Source organism: Paroedura picta, chromosome 6, assembly GCF_049243985.1.
Source record: "Paroedura picta isolate Pp20150507F chromosome 6, Ppicta_v3.0, whole genome shotgun sequence".
Taxonomy (NCBI): Eukaryota; Metazoa; Chordata; class Lepidosauria; order Squamata; family Gekkonidae; genus Paroedura; species Paroedura picta.
In genome coordinates, this window is record NC_135374.1 from 24,053,218 (window position 1) to 24,065,920 (window position 12,703).

Genomic DNA, 12,703 nt, shown 5'->3' on the forward strand with positions numbered 1-12,703 from the left:
CCTTCCTTCCTTCCTTCCTTCCTTCCTTCCTTCCTTCCTTCCTTTCTGTCTTTCTGTCTTTCTGTCTTTCTGTCTTTCTGTCTTTTTGTCTTTTTGTCTTTTTGTCTTTTTGTCTTTTTGTCTTTTTGTCTTTTTGTCTTTTTGTCTTTTTGTCTTTTTGTCTTTTTGTCTTTCTGTCTTTCTGTCTTTCTGTCTTTCTGTCTTTCTGTCTTTTTGCCTTCCTTCCTTCCTTCCTTCCTTCCTTCCTTCCTTCCTTCCTTCCTTCCTTCCTTCCTTCCTTCCTTCCTTCCTTCCTTCCTTCCTTCCTTTCCCTTCCCTTCCCACAAGAATATTAATATTGCTGATCACTTACATTACTTTAGCTACGCTACCACCACCATGTTGATTCCTTCCAATTCATCACTTTTTGTCATTCCTGTCATGTCTCAATCTGTGTCCCCACCAACTCCGCCCATTCACAAAATGTGGGGTCTAACTTTTCCTACTGCATCTGACTTTTCCTAGTGTTGTTATAGTTTCCAGTTAGATGCTACTCATTCAGCAGTGCAGCAGTATGTTTTGTATATTGACCAGGGTCAATACAAGCAATTTTAGCAATGCCTTACATCAAGTCCAAATCTTTCCTTGGATGACAGCTCTTCAAAGGTCTTGACTCTTTGCGGTGGTTTCATTTTGAAGACATTAACATATCTTCTAAAAACAACAGATGGAGGGAAAGCTTGTAAAGACCATTTCAGAATCAATCATTTATGGTTAACAAACAACATCGCTGCTAGCTTTGTACTCTCCCTACTTCTGGACACCTGCATGCTCCTGAGAAGACCAATGTTTTACTATGTATATAACTTCACATATTTTTAAACTGTAATGGCTTCACTGTAGTGATTAGATTTCTAATTTGCCTGCTTATGGGAAGAAATCTCCAGATAACTACAGTCATTGCCTGCTGATGGGTAACTGATTGGCAGGCCAAACAGGGGAGTTGGAGCAAATGTCCTAGGGAGAAAAAGAAAAAAACTAAGAAAAAAAATAAGGCCTTGCCTACTTACCATCCATTTCCTGGTGATTCCTAAAGCTAATCTTGTCACTCACTGGCCGCTCTAGGAATCTCCAGAAACTCTTTGGTCATAATTTCCTATAAGTAGACCAGGCCTAGTTTTTCTTTTTAGTTTTTCTTCCAGGACACTATTCCCTCAACCCTCCTATTAGTTGTCAGATATTGTGTGGCAACCATAGTACCGATACTATAGCCGCTGTTGCCTACAGAACTTGATCTTGGCCTGTGGCCATCATCTTCACTACCTTCTTGTGAGCTGGTCATCTGGTCAGATGACCAGTGGTTTGCCCACATAAGTTTCACCATGTCCACAAAGAAAACGGATTTACTCAATATTCTTTTCAGGCCTTTTATAAAAGAAATTATTGATATCACATTAATTTGGAAGATCTTTACATTATTCATCAACCATGCCCCCCCACTAGAAAAGACAATAAATACTATACTGAGGATCCTGTCTTTGTATCACCTGCCTAGGACAGTATAATAGTGGTTGGGACAGCAGCAGTGATTATTAATATTGGCAAGCACCAGACCCCTGAGGACCTGTGGAGGGAACATCACCCGCCAATCATCCATAGTCTTGCTTCATTTCTTGTCCTTTTGTCACCATCACAGCCCACGCAGATTTGCTTTTTTAACTGGATCCTTTCCTCTCCCACCTACCTGTCCCATTCCATCTGTCCCTTAATTTTTTCTCCTTACTTTCCCCTTCCAGCTTTTGTGTTTCTCCAGCTTTTGGCTCCCCCAGGTCACATGTCTCCCCTTTTTGCTCTATTTTCTTTCTTTCCTTCCTCCCATCTTCAACTTCCTTCTTAACTTGACTTACTTGCTTCCCCACTCCTTTCCCCAATTCACCTGCAGTGATGAAGTGAAGCTGCAATGGACATTTTTGTTTACTAGAGTTGGCTAGGCAGTTCAAAATGGCCATTGAGATCTCATAAGGATGTTGTGTGAGATCTCCGAATTTTAGAAAGAGACAAAATAGTACCAGAATTACTTATGACTGAAAAAAAGAATGAAGAGCACCCCAAAGTTTGGATTCAGATAAGTTAAACTCAGGATAATTGGAAGTAATCCAAGTAGAAGTAGCAACAAGACAAATACATTTTAAAAAGAGAAGAGACTAACAGGAATGGGAAAAATGAAAGCCCACCAATCAGCAACAGAACAAATATAATGAGCAATAGAAGAATGAAAAGATAAGAGAACAAAAAGAAAACAGAATTCAGCACCGCCAACTCCTATGGAATTCCAGCAAGAAAACAAAATAAGATGACTCACCAGTAATAAAAACACATGGGAAGATGAGACTTAGGCAGCAAAGCATGCCTCCGCAGAAGCCCAGATTAACAAGCAAAGCAAGAAGGAAACAACGATTAATAGACACAAAAGATGTTTAATTGGACGGGCTTGAGCTTGATATAATATACAGCTGAACTATAGAGGCCACAGTCTACTGAACACTAGCAGTGATTAAGTCTCATTAAAGCTAGTCAGTCGAGCCTATCATTGCTTTCAAGGAGATAAGTAATGGATTATTTTTAAGTGGTTCAAGGCCAAGATATTGAAAAATGGGGTCTCATCAGGCTCTCTTGGCCTGTGTCACACCATGTTGCCTGTTGTCAGAAACCCTAATACTACTGTACCCCACCACCACCACTGTCTCCTGTTCACTAGTGTCCTCCCTGTCACAGGGAAAAAGCAAATGACCAAAGACTTCTTCATTAAAGGAGTGAAGAGGAGGAGCTGCTGTCACCTGTTCACTCACCTGCCCTGACCCCTGTGGGCCAAAGCCTCACCGCAGAGGAAATGGCTGGTGGTCTGAGAAGGAGGAGGGCATAGTGATGGTATCTTGACATGCCCTCCCATCCCACAAAAATGAGTTTCTGGAGCTAATGAACAATTGAGTTTCTGGAGCTAAGGAGATGAACAATTTATTCACACCATACTAGCCTGATTTTGGGAGAGGTCCCACTGAACTGGATGTCTTAAAATCTGGTGACCTGAAAGCTGCAGACAGGAGGCCAAACACTGTTCCATCCTGGCTGAAACCAAGGCCTACTGAGAGCTCCTGTCTTCCCAACTGCCAACTCTCCTCCTCAGGAGAAGGGGAAGCAGTCAAACATCATTCCATCATGGCTGAGAACTTGCTAGATTACAGGTTGGATACAGCCAGGTTTCTCACTGCTGAAAAAGGGAGGAGGAGGGGAACCTTTTGGCCACCGAAACTGGCTGTGCTGAGCATCAGTGGTCCTGCATAGACAAAAGCCATGTGGGGCAAGACCTGAGGTAAAAATGAGCACTAGAGAAGACGAAGCAAAAAGGATGAATCCAACCCTGTATATTAACTGGCACTTGTGTTTTGGCTATAAACAACTTAAAGGTAAAGGTATCCCCTGTGCAAGCACTGAGTTATGTCTGACCCTTGGGGTGATGCACTCTAGCGTTTTCATGGCAGACTCAATATGGGGTGGTTTGCCAGTGCCTTCCCCAGTCATTACCGTTTACCCCCCAGCAAGCTGGGTACTCATTTTACCGACCTCAGAAGGATGGAAGGCTGAGTCAACCTTGAGCCGGCTGCTGGGATTGAACTCCCAGCCTCATGGGCAGACAGCTCCAGACAGCTTTTCTGCTGCCTTACCACCCTGCGTCACAAGAGGCTCTATAAACAACTTTTTTGGAAAACCACATCCAAATACAATAAATATAGACACGATGGTACCATGGGTCTTTCATGCTATAGCAAAAAGTTGATTATTTTTTTAAAAGTCCCAGTGATAATAATACAACACTTGAACTAGAGTTAAAGAGAACTGTAGAATTCTTAAGCCTTTACATAAAAGTGGCATTCGGTTGGCAGCATCTTGTGGCGCAGGGTGGTAAGGCAACTGACATGCTGTCTGAAGCTCTGACCATGAAGCTGGGAGTTCGATCCCAGCAGCTGGCTCAAGGTTGACTCAGCCTTCCATCCTTCTGAGGTCGGTAAAATGAGTACCCAGCTTGCTGGGAGGTAAAATGGTAATGACTGGGGAAGGCACTGGCAAACCACCCTGTATTAAGTCTGCCAAGAAAACACTAGAGGGCGTCACCCCAAGGGTCAGACATAACCCGGTGCTTGTACACGGGATACCTTTACCTTTACCTTTTTTTTTTAATATATAAATGAGGCACAATGACAGAATTTTCCAATAAGCCAGTTTTGGAGCCTACAAGCAGGCATTTTCTCTTAGTGGTGTCTTTTTCATTTCTTCCATAGGTCACTTGACTGTTTGTAAAACATTACAAAAATAGAGAGAAGAACAGTAAAAATGACCAGCTTACCATTGTCTGCATTATTTCAGTGATTGTGTCGCACGTTATACTAAGTACCCTCAATCTTCTACACATAAAATATTCCAGTAATTTCAGTCTTACCCAGAATTTTCAATTTTTCCACTATTCAAGGGTGGGGCTGATTCACCCTCTTCCTTCTGAGGAACGGAAGAGGTGGAACTGTCAGATCCAGAATCTACTGATAATATATTCAGAGGGATATAGTCCTTGCCATCCTAGTAGCAAAAAGATAGAAAATATGTCATGAATACAGGGAAAGTATAGAAATCGTATAGAGCACACATGTATCATTGTCATGAAGTAGGTTAAAATGTTTCATTTATCTGTTTTTAATCCAATCCTCCCTCCCACACCATTTCTGCACAAGAGCAAATCCTCACTTAGGCATCCTTAAAAAATACAAACAGTGCAAAACTTTCTGCACAAAATTTTGCCTCAATAATACAAGCAAGTAAATATAGGCAGCCACAGTAATTGGTTACAACGTCAATATAAGAAAAAAACATTGTGGCATAGCTGGCAAACAGAGCCAAAAAATCCAAAAGTTCATAGAAGAAGAAAGAAGAGGGTATTGTCTACCTCCTTTAAAGTGTACCATGCTGCCATATTGGCTTTCCATTTGGGTTCTGACTCTAAGCCAATGTTCTCTAATCAACAAAGCTAAACAACATCTACCTATTTCATGGTCCCACCCATCATAGAATCATAGAATCATAGAGTTGGAAGGGGTCATGCAGGCCATCTAGTCCAACCCCCTGCTCTACGCAGGATCAGCCCCAAGCATCCTAAAGCATCCAAGAAAAGTGTGCATCCAACCTTTGCTTGAAGACTGCCAGTGAGGGGGATCTCACCACCTCCTTAGGCAGCCTATTCCATCTGTTAACATCCACCTGTTAGTTACCAACATTGAGTGGAAGAAGCTCCAAACCACTGCCAGACTCTTGCATGCTCTGCAGATGAGAGGCCACTGCTGTTTTTTTACCAACAACTTTTAAAAATTAATGTTAAATTTAAATTTTGCTTTGACTTTTGTATTTAAACTTTTATGTTGCACACTGCCCTGAGCCAGTCTCCTGGATAGGGCGGTATAGAAATCAATCAAACAAACAAATAAATTAAAGAGTAGTCTTTTTTATTCAAGTTGCATATATATTCCTGTATTAATATGTGACAAGGTTCCAGAATTGAGTACTTTGTTTCACCTCTGCTTCGTCACAGCATATTTCATCAGTACAGAGAAAAAATGTAGTTCCCAAGCAGTGCAGTAAACTGCATATAGCATGGATCCAGTCTGTGCAGCAGAAAATGCAATTTTTATATGGAATTTTTTATGTTTTGGTTTGTGTTCACCAGCTATGCCACAAAATTTTGCCTCCTCAGGAGCAGAACCAAATTTTAAATCCTCCCTCGCAACAATGTTTTTCTTCTTGGCTCTTAACTTGCAGTTTTCTGGTGAGGAATTCCTGGATTCAAATATGACTTCCCTTTGTGCTGCCATTGGCCATAACTACCCTGGCCTGGATTGCCCAGGCTAGCCCAATTTTGCCAGATCTTGGAAGCTAAGTAGGGTGAGCCCTGGTTAGTACTTGCATTGGAGACCAACAAGTACGTCCACAGTCATGATGCAAAAGCATGCAATGACTGCCCAGACCCTGAATGTTTATTAATTGATTTATAGATTATATTAATCAATTTATTTACAGCTTCTTTCAGACTAGCCATCTCATGGCAGTGATTGAGTCTTAATGAGATTAAGTTCTCATATCCTACCACAAATTGTATTCGCCTTTAAGGTTCTGCTGAACTTCTCTTTCCTGCTACTACAGACAGACTAACACACCTGTCTGTTTTGATCTATCAAAGGTGAAAGAACTACCTGACATAAATCTCATTATCTTGAAATCTTAGCACAACTTTATTACTGACCTGTTGCACGTTTGCCTGCAGTAAATCCCCTAATCTTTTCACCAGCTCTGGGAATCTTGGCCTTTCATTGGGATTGCTCTGCCAACAGTCCAGCATGATCTGATATCTGCCAAAAAGCAAGTATCTCATGAGTCCTACTTCTTTTGTGGCTTATTTTATTTTTATTAATGATTTAAAACACTGGCATGCCACCTTTCTACTCCACACGCCCCCGAGGTGGCAAACAAAAATTAAAACTGCATATAAAATACAGAACAAATATTTAAAACTTTTAAATAAAGCATCTCCAGGGATTGTCAAACTGCGGCCCTCCAGATGTCCATGGACTACAATTCCCATGAGCCCCTGCCAGCATTCGCTGGCAGGGGCTCATGGGAATTGTAGTCCACGGACATCTGGAGGGCCGCAGTTTGACTACCCCTGACAATTAAATTAAGCAATGTTTTCCTTGGAATTGGGCTTTGAGCCCAGAGGCTAGCGATCGTGTAATAAAGTCTGCAAATGAAGAACAGAGGAAATACACTGAATGCTCTTCAGATCCACCCCTTTTAATTGTCCTCTTCTTCCATATACAAACCATCAAACATGTTTATTCAAACTCTCTTTTAAAATGCTCAAGAAATGGAGGGCCGCGTGAATTAATGGTTCAATTAACTGACTTCTCTTGTAGTTAGAAACAGCAATACTGCATTAAATCATAAATCCTGATTTCCGTATAAGCCTTTTATCTCTTCTCTTCCATGCAGAGGCTGTGACTCTGTTTACACTGTGCTTTCAAGTATTTGAAAACCGCTATCGAATCTCTGCACCAGCCTTCTGTGCTACAGGATAAACATCAGCAACTCCTTATAGACTTCCCTTCACTGATCTCTATTCCGAAAGCCTTGATAATCTTCACATGCTTATCATAGAATCATAGAACCATAGAGTTGGAAGGGGCCATACAGGCCATCTAGTCCAACCCCCTGCTCAACGCAGGATCAGCCCTAAGCATCCTAAAGCATCCCAGAAAAGTGTGTATCCAACCTTTGCTTGAAGACTGCCAGTGAGGGGGAGCTCACCACCTCCTTAGGCAGCCTATTCCACTGCTGAACTACTCTGACTGTGAAATTGTTTTTCTTGTTATCTAGCCTATATCGTTGTAGTTTAAACCCATTACTGCGTGTCCTCTCCTCTGCAGCCAACAGAAACAGCATCCTGCCCTCCTCCAAGTGACAACCTTTCAAATACTTAAAGAGGGCTATCATGTCCCCTCTCAACCTCCTTTTCTCCAGGCTGAACATTCCCAAGTCCCTCAACCTATCTTCATAGGGCTTGGTCCCTTGGCCCCAGATCATCTTCGTCGCTCTCCTCTGTACCCTTTCAATTTTATCTACGTCCTTCTTGAAGTGAGGCCTCCAGAACTGCACACAGTACTCCAGGTGTGGTCTGACCAGTGCCGTATACAATGGGACTATGAAAAAAATCTTGTGATTTTTATGTGATCATTTTCTTCCCTTTTTGGTTCTCCAGCAAGCCCCAAACCAGCCAATTCTACCCAGTAGTTTTGCCTTCCTTAGGATGACCTGTAAACTATTCTCACACATCTGGGAGGTCTGAACACAGTGAAGTTTGAACACCAGGATAAGAGCAGGATATGGGCTCTGCACAAGTCCATTGTTTAGTATGTTTAGAATCTCAAGCCTCCAGTTTGAAAATCCACATTATGGCTATGAACCCATTTCTGGTGGCATGTGGGAAGTGCGTGATTAACTCTTAGAAGCTGGCAGGAGTGGAGGAGTCATATAGTCATACAGGAAGCAATGGGAGAGGGGGTTCCTGTTGGGGCGGCTTCTGTTTTTTAACCCATTTGGGAGATTCTCAGATATTCATTTATCCTCTCTGGGATCTCAGGTCATGGTCTTTCATGTCACCTACTGCCTGATTCTTTTAACTGGACATACCAGGGAACCTGGACCCTTCTGCATACAAAATACATGAGACAGGACCTCTCACTACATGTACCTGAATTTCTCCAGCTCCTGGGCACTCCTCACATCTGGTTATATGCGCACTTGAGAGTGGATTGAAGTGCATCTTTGGCATTCAGATAGTTTCAGGTTGAATGCTTAGCATGTCCAGTTTAAAGGTTCTCATGCATCCAGTGCTGGGAAATACTGATTGATTGGTTGTATACATGAATATTTGCGAGTGTATAGTACCCACTGGCACCTTTACAAAAGGGGGAAGCAACTGGGGTTATTTGCAGCCAGCCAGAACATGTTCAAGGCTCACTTTCCTATTCTGCTATGTTCTAACACCCCACTCCCACCAAGGTTATTGGGATTTTGTTCCACGCATGTGATGGTTCAGTGAGGCTTATTCCAAAATGATGTTCTGCAGCCATTCAAGAGCCCTTACATTTCTGGTGTTGCAAAATCTGGGGCTTTCATTCGTAAACCTTCTTTTAATTTGCTGAAAAAGTCTTCATCTATTTGAATACCTGGATACGGAGATGCACCTAAAAGAAAACATAAGCATTCTTCTGTTATTTTCTGTTTTGTTGTTCTTTTTATATAATGTTGATCGGGATGCCCATGTGGTGGCTCTCCAGACATCCATGGACTACAATTACCATCAGCCCCCGCTATCACAAGGAGTTCTAAATGGATTGTGCTTTCGAATTAACATGTGTTTAAGAGGAGCCATCCCTTTTCAAGAGCATCCAAAATTAGAGCATCCAGTGAATTTCATCCAATGATGCCTTGTTTTTACACTTCGCCAGCCTTCATTAGGCTGCCAACTCAAGGGTTACTTTAACCCTTTGCTCCTTCTGGCTGTGAAATTGCCCTAACTTCCCAATAGCTTAAGTGGATTTGACATATAAATCAAGAACCAAGCTCAATTGGCTCTTCAGCAAGCTAATCATAATCACAGAATTGAAACAAATTGAAATTAAATCCTAAATCTATTCTTTTTGAGATGGGTGGACACTTAGGCCGAGTGAGTGCTGTTAATTTATAATAAAGCCTTATAGTTTCTAGACCTCTTCCTTGAGTTTCGATTTCCTTCTGGCCTTCCTTTCCCAGGGTACTAAGAGTTAATTTAGAGGCCAGAACTCCACCCCCACCCCCAGCCACATATCCCAGACTACCCAAAAGACTGTTTGTCTAAGGAACTGCATGCATGGGCCCACTTCCTCTGTTGTTGTGTCTGTCTCTCCTGCCATTCTTCTTTGATGAATGAAATTGTTGTTTCCTTTGCAGGATGGATTCTGTATCCGACATTTTGCATTTTTTGCATTTTAAAACACCCTCACTCAGCATTTTCGTCTCCGATGCCCTGCTCTGGTTCATGCTGAGACAATGCTTTTGGCATTTGTTCCTCTGTGAACCCCACAGGTCAGTGCAAGGAGGAAGCAGCTGGGAATGGCAAAGGCCTGGCATCGTAGGACCCAAGGGGTTATTGTGGCTGGCTGTTATTGCCTGGGGTACCCTCTTGCCCCTCCTCCCATGGAAAAACCGGGGGGTCTGTCCTTGGAGTGTTAAAAATATCGGTGCCTCTGCAGAAGTTCTTGGGCTAGTCTTTGTTGGTGGCGGTGATGTGATTCAGGGCTAGTTTGCCGCTGCCTATTGTATCCTTCAAAGTAAGCTGGAAAAATTAATTAAAACAGGCAGGAAATGCCACTAAAGAGGCTGTCTCTTCTGGGATCAAATCCTGAACACAAATTCCTAAAACTCTACAAGTAGGATCATTACTATACATTCCCTTACTACTCTCGGGAAAGGATCTCCCATTGTATAGGATATGAGCCATTAGGATCCATCTGTGTGTGTGTGGGATGGGGAAGTGGCAAAGAAATCTGTGCTTCCTCTTAGTTTTCCCTTCCCACAATCTTGTTTGCTTACAGCTATTGTTATTTCAGCCAAATATCATTGGATATCATGAACATACTAAAGGTCTAAACAATTAGTAGACATGGAAAATATCTAACATAGCAGGTCATAGCTTGGTGCAGCAGTTAGGAGTGTGGACTTCTAATCTGGCGAGCCAGGTTTGATTCTGCGTTCCCCCACATGCAGCCAGCTGGGTGACCTTGGGCTTGCCACAGCTCTGATAAAGCCGTTCTGACTGAGCAGTAATCAGGGCTCTCTCAGCCTCACCTCCCTCACAGGGTGTCTGTTGTCGGGAGAGGAATTGGAAGCCACTTTGAGACTCCTTTGGTTAGAGAAAAGTGGCATATAAGAACCAACTCTTCTTCTTCTTCTCCATCTTCATCTTCTGTGAAAACAGCTCTAACATGACTGTGATTAGCCCAAGGTGACCCAGCTGGCTCCATGTGCAGGAGTGGGGACTCAAACCTGGGTCTACTGATTAGAGAATGCCACTCTGTACCATGACATCACGTTGGTAAGGAGCCTGCTGCATAGGGCATAGGACAGATTGAGGAGAGGTGGACTGCAGTACCTGACATGGATCACAACAATTCTGGTAAGCAAACTACATAAAACTCACTTAAACATACATATATTTAATAATGCATTGAGTTGATTATCATTTTTTTTTAAACGTGGCTGCTGCTACTTACCTAAAGAAAAAATTTCCCACAGCAGAACTCCATAAGACCAAACATCACTCTTAGTACTATAGATTTTATCAAATATAGATTCGGGTGCCATCCATTTGAGAGGCAGACGTGCCTGCAACAAAAGCAAAGATTCTTGACGACTGCTCGGGGAACTCAGAAATTAGCCTGTGAATGCATGTGGTTTTACAGAATGACATTTAGGCTGGAATCCTAAAAACTAGGGAGTAAATCCCATTGGTCTCAATGGGACCAATTTCTGAGAATATCTGCTTAGGACTGCACTGTGTGTGATTTAGGTTTCCCCATGAAGATTGATTCGCTGTGTAGAGAACAGGAAAAGTAACCTTAGATTGCGTCAATGACAAGATGAGTTCAGTCTACAGGTGCTCTTCTGCATTAAGAAAGTATTTTCTGCTAATTTAAAAAAAATCAATTTTACAGCTCATGCCAGATGAAAGTGAAAACATGTTTTGTGTATGCAGGAGTTTGCATACCCTTTATATGCAAGCTGAAGCATGGAACTATGTGAATCCTTGCACAAGCTATTATTGTGTGGATTCTCTGTTTTACACCCATATTTGTATAGATATTTGTCGCCTTGAGGAGATTTATGTGGAAAAGTACAACAGACACCCTGTGAGGTGGGTGATGCTGAGAAAGCCCTGGTATTACTGCTTGGTCAGAACAGTTTTATCAGTGCCATGGCGAGCCCAAGGTCACCCAGCTGGCTGCATGTGGGGGAGCGCAGAATCGAACCCGGCATGCCAGATAAGAGGTCCGCACTCCCAACCACTATACCAAGCTGGCTCTCAGATTAAGCATTTGCCCTCCAACACCAGAACCACATGCAGCCCTGGATTAGATATGTGGCAGTTTATCTGCTCTAGGGATGCTGCTTCCTTAGCCCTTCACAGATCCTTCCAGATAGTGGCCTTATTCACAGCTTCAGATCAAAGGATACGAATTCACACGTTTTCAGGTGAGCCCTACAAGTGACGACAGGCTCTGGAACTGAATCAGTAGGTCTTGGGGCCAAGTTTCGATGAGCCCTGGCTGAAATTTAAACCCTGCTAAACCCGGGTGGGAAAAAAAGGCAAGCTTCCATTTTCTTTCGCACAAAGGCCTGAAGCCCTTTCACAGCTTCATTTGGCAAGGCAAGCTGAGGAGCAAATATCAACATGTAAACTATTCAAAAACCGGTGCCTGGGGAGCATTTCCGAGCATTGTTGGGAAGGATGCAAACGGTCCCTGTGTATACAACTCATCTGGATTGCTCATCTTCACATAACAAATCCACGCTGGCTTTCAGGGGCCTTTTAAGTGCAGGGAATGTAAACATTGGAGAACATTTTTGCAAGCAGCTCAGCCTGATAAACAATGGAGCGAATAAGGAGCAGAATGCCGACTTACATCGCCTTTTCTCACATAGTCAGGATTCTTATAAATATCTCTTGCAAGGCCAAAATCGCAGATCTTCACCACATTGTTTTCTGAGAGAAGGATGTTTCTGGCTGCTAAGTCACGATGGATGCACTGCAAGGAAACCATTGCAGAAACTCACTGAAGTTCCCTAATTCTTTACACAAGTTCCCACATCTTTCCCCATGATTTTCGTCTTTGAAAAATAGCTCCATTTCATGTTTTCTTACAAAGCTGGTCTAAATGTTGCACATAATAGTTTCATGCTTTTTAAATATGAGGCAGCTTCCCAAGCATATGCGTTTTGAGAATTCAAAGAGATGCACTGTTAACCTGTAAACTATTACGAATTGATGCATCGAACTGTTTTAGCTCCTGCAGTCAATGTAACTTGAAAC

The 12,703-nt window shown here is 42.5% G+C and overlaps 1 protein-coding gene across 1 annotated transcript in view; it reads right to left on the bottom strand.

The window, feature by feature from the left end:
* Positions 1-12,703, bottom strand: part of FLT1 (fms related receptor tyrosine kinase 1) — a 143,486-nt gene that overhangs the window by 4,200 nt on the left and 126,583 nt on the right. The window contains exons 23-28 of the mRNA XM_077341786.1: positions 12,297-12,419; positions 10,887-10,998; positions 8,720-8,819; positions 6,320-6,425; positions 4,475-4,608; positions 606-693 (exon numbers count right to left, since the gene is read on the bottom strand). Coding sequence (XP_077197901.1) covers positions 606-693; positions 4,475-4,608; positions 6,320-6,425; positions 8,720-8,819; positions 10,887-10,998; positions 12,297-12,419 — 663 coding nt within the window. The remainder of the gene's footprint in view (positions 1-605; positions 694-4,474; positions 4,609-6,319; positions 6,426-8,719; positions 8,820-10,886; positions 10,999-12,296; positions 12,420-12,703) is intronic.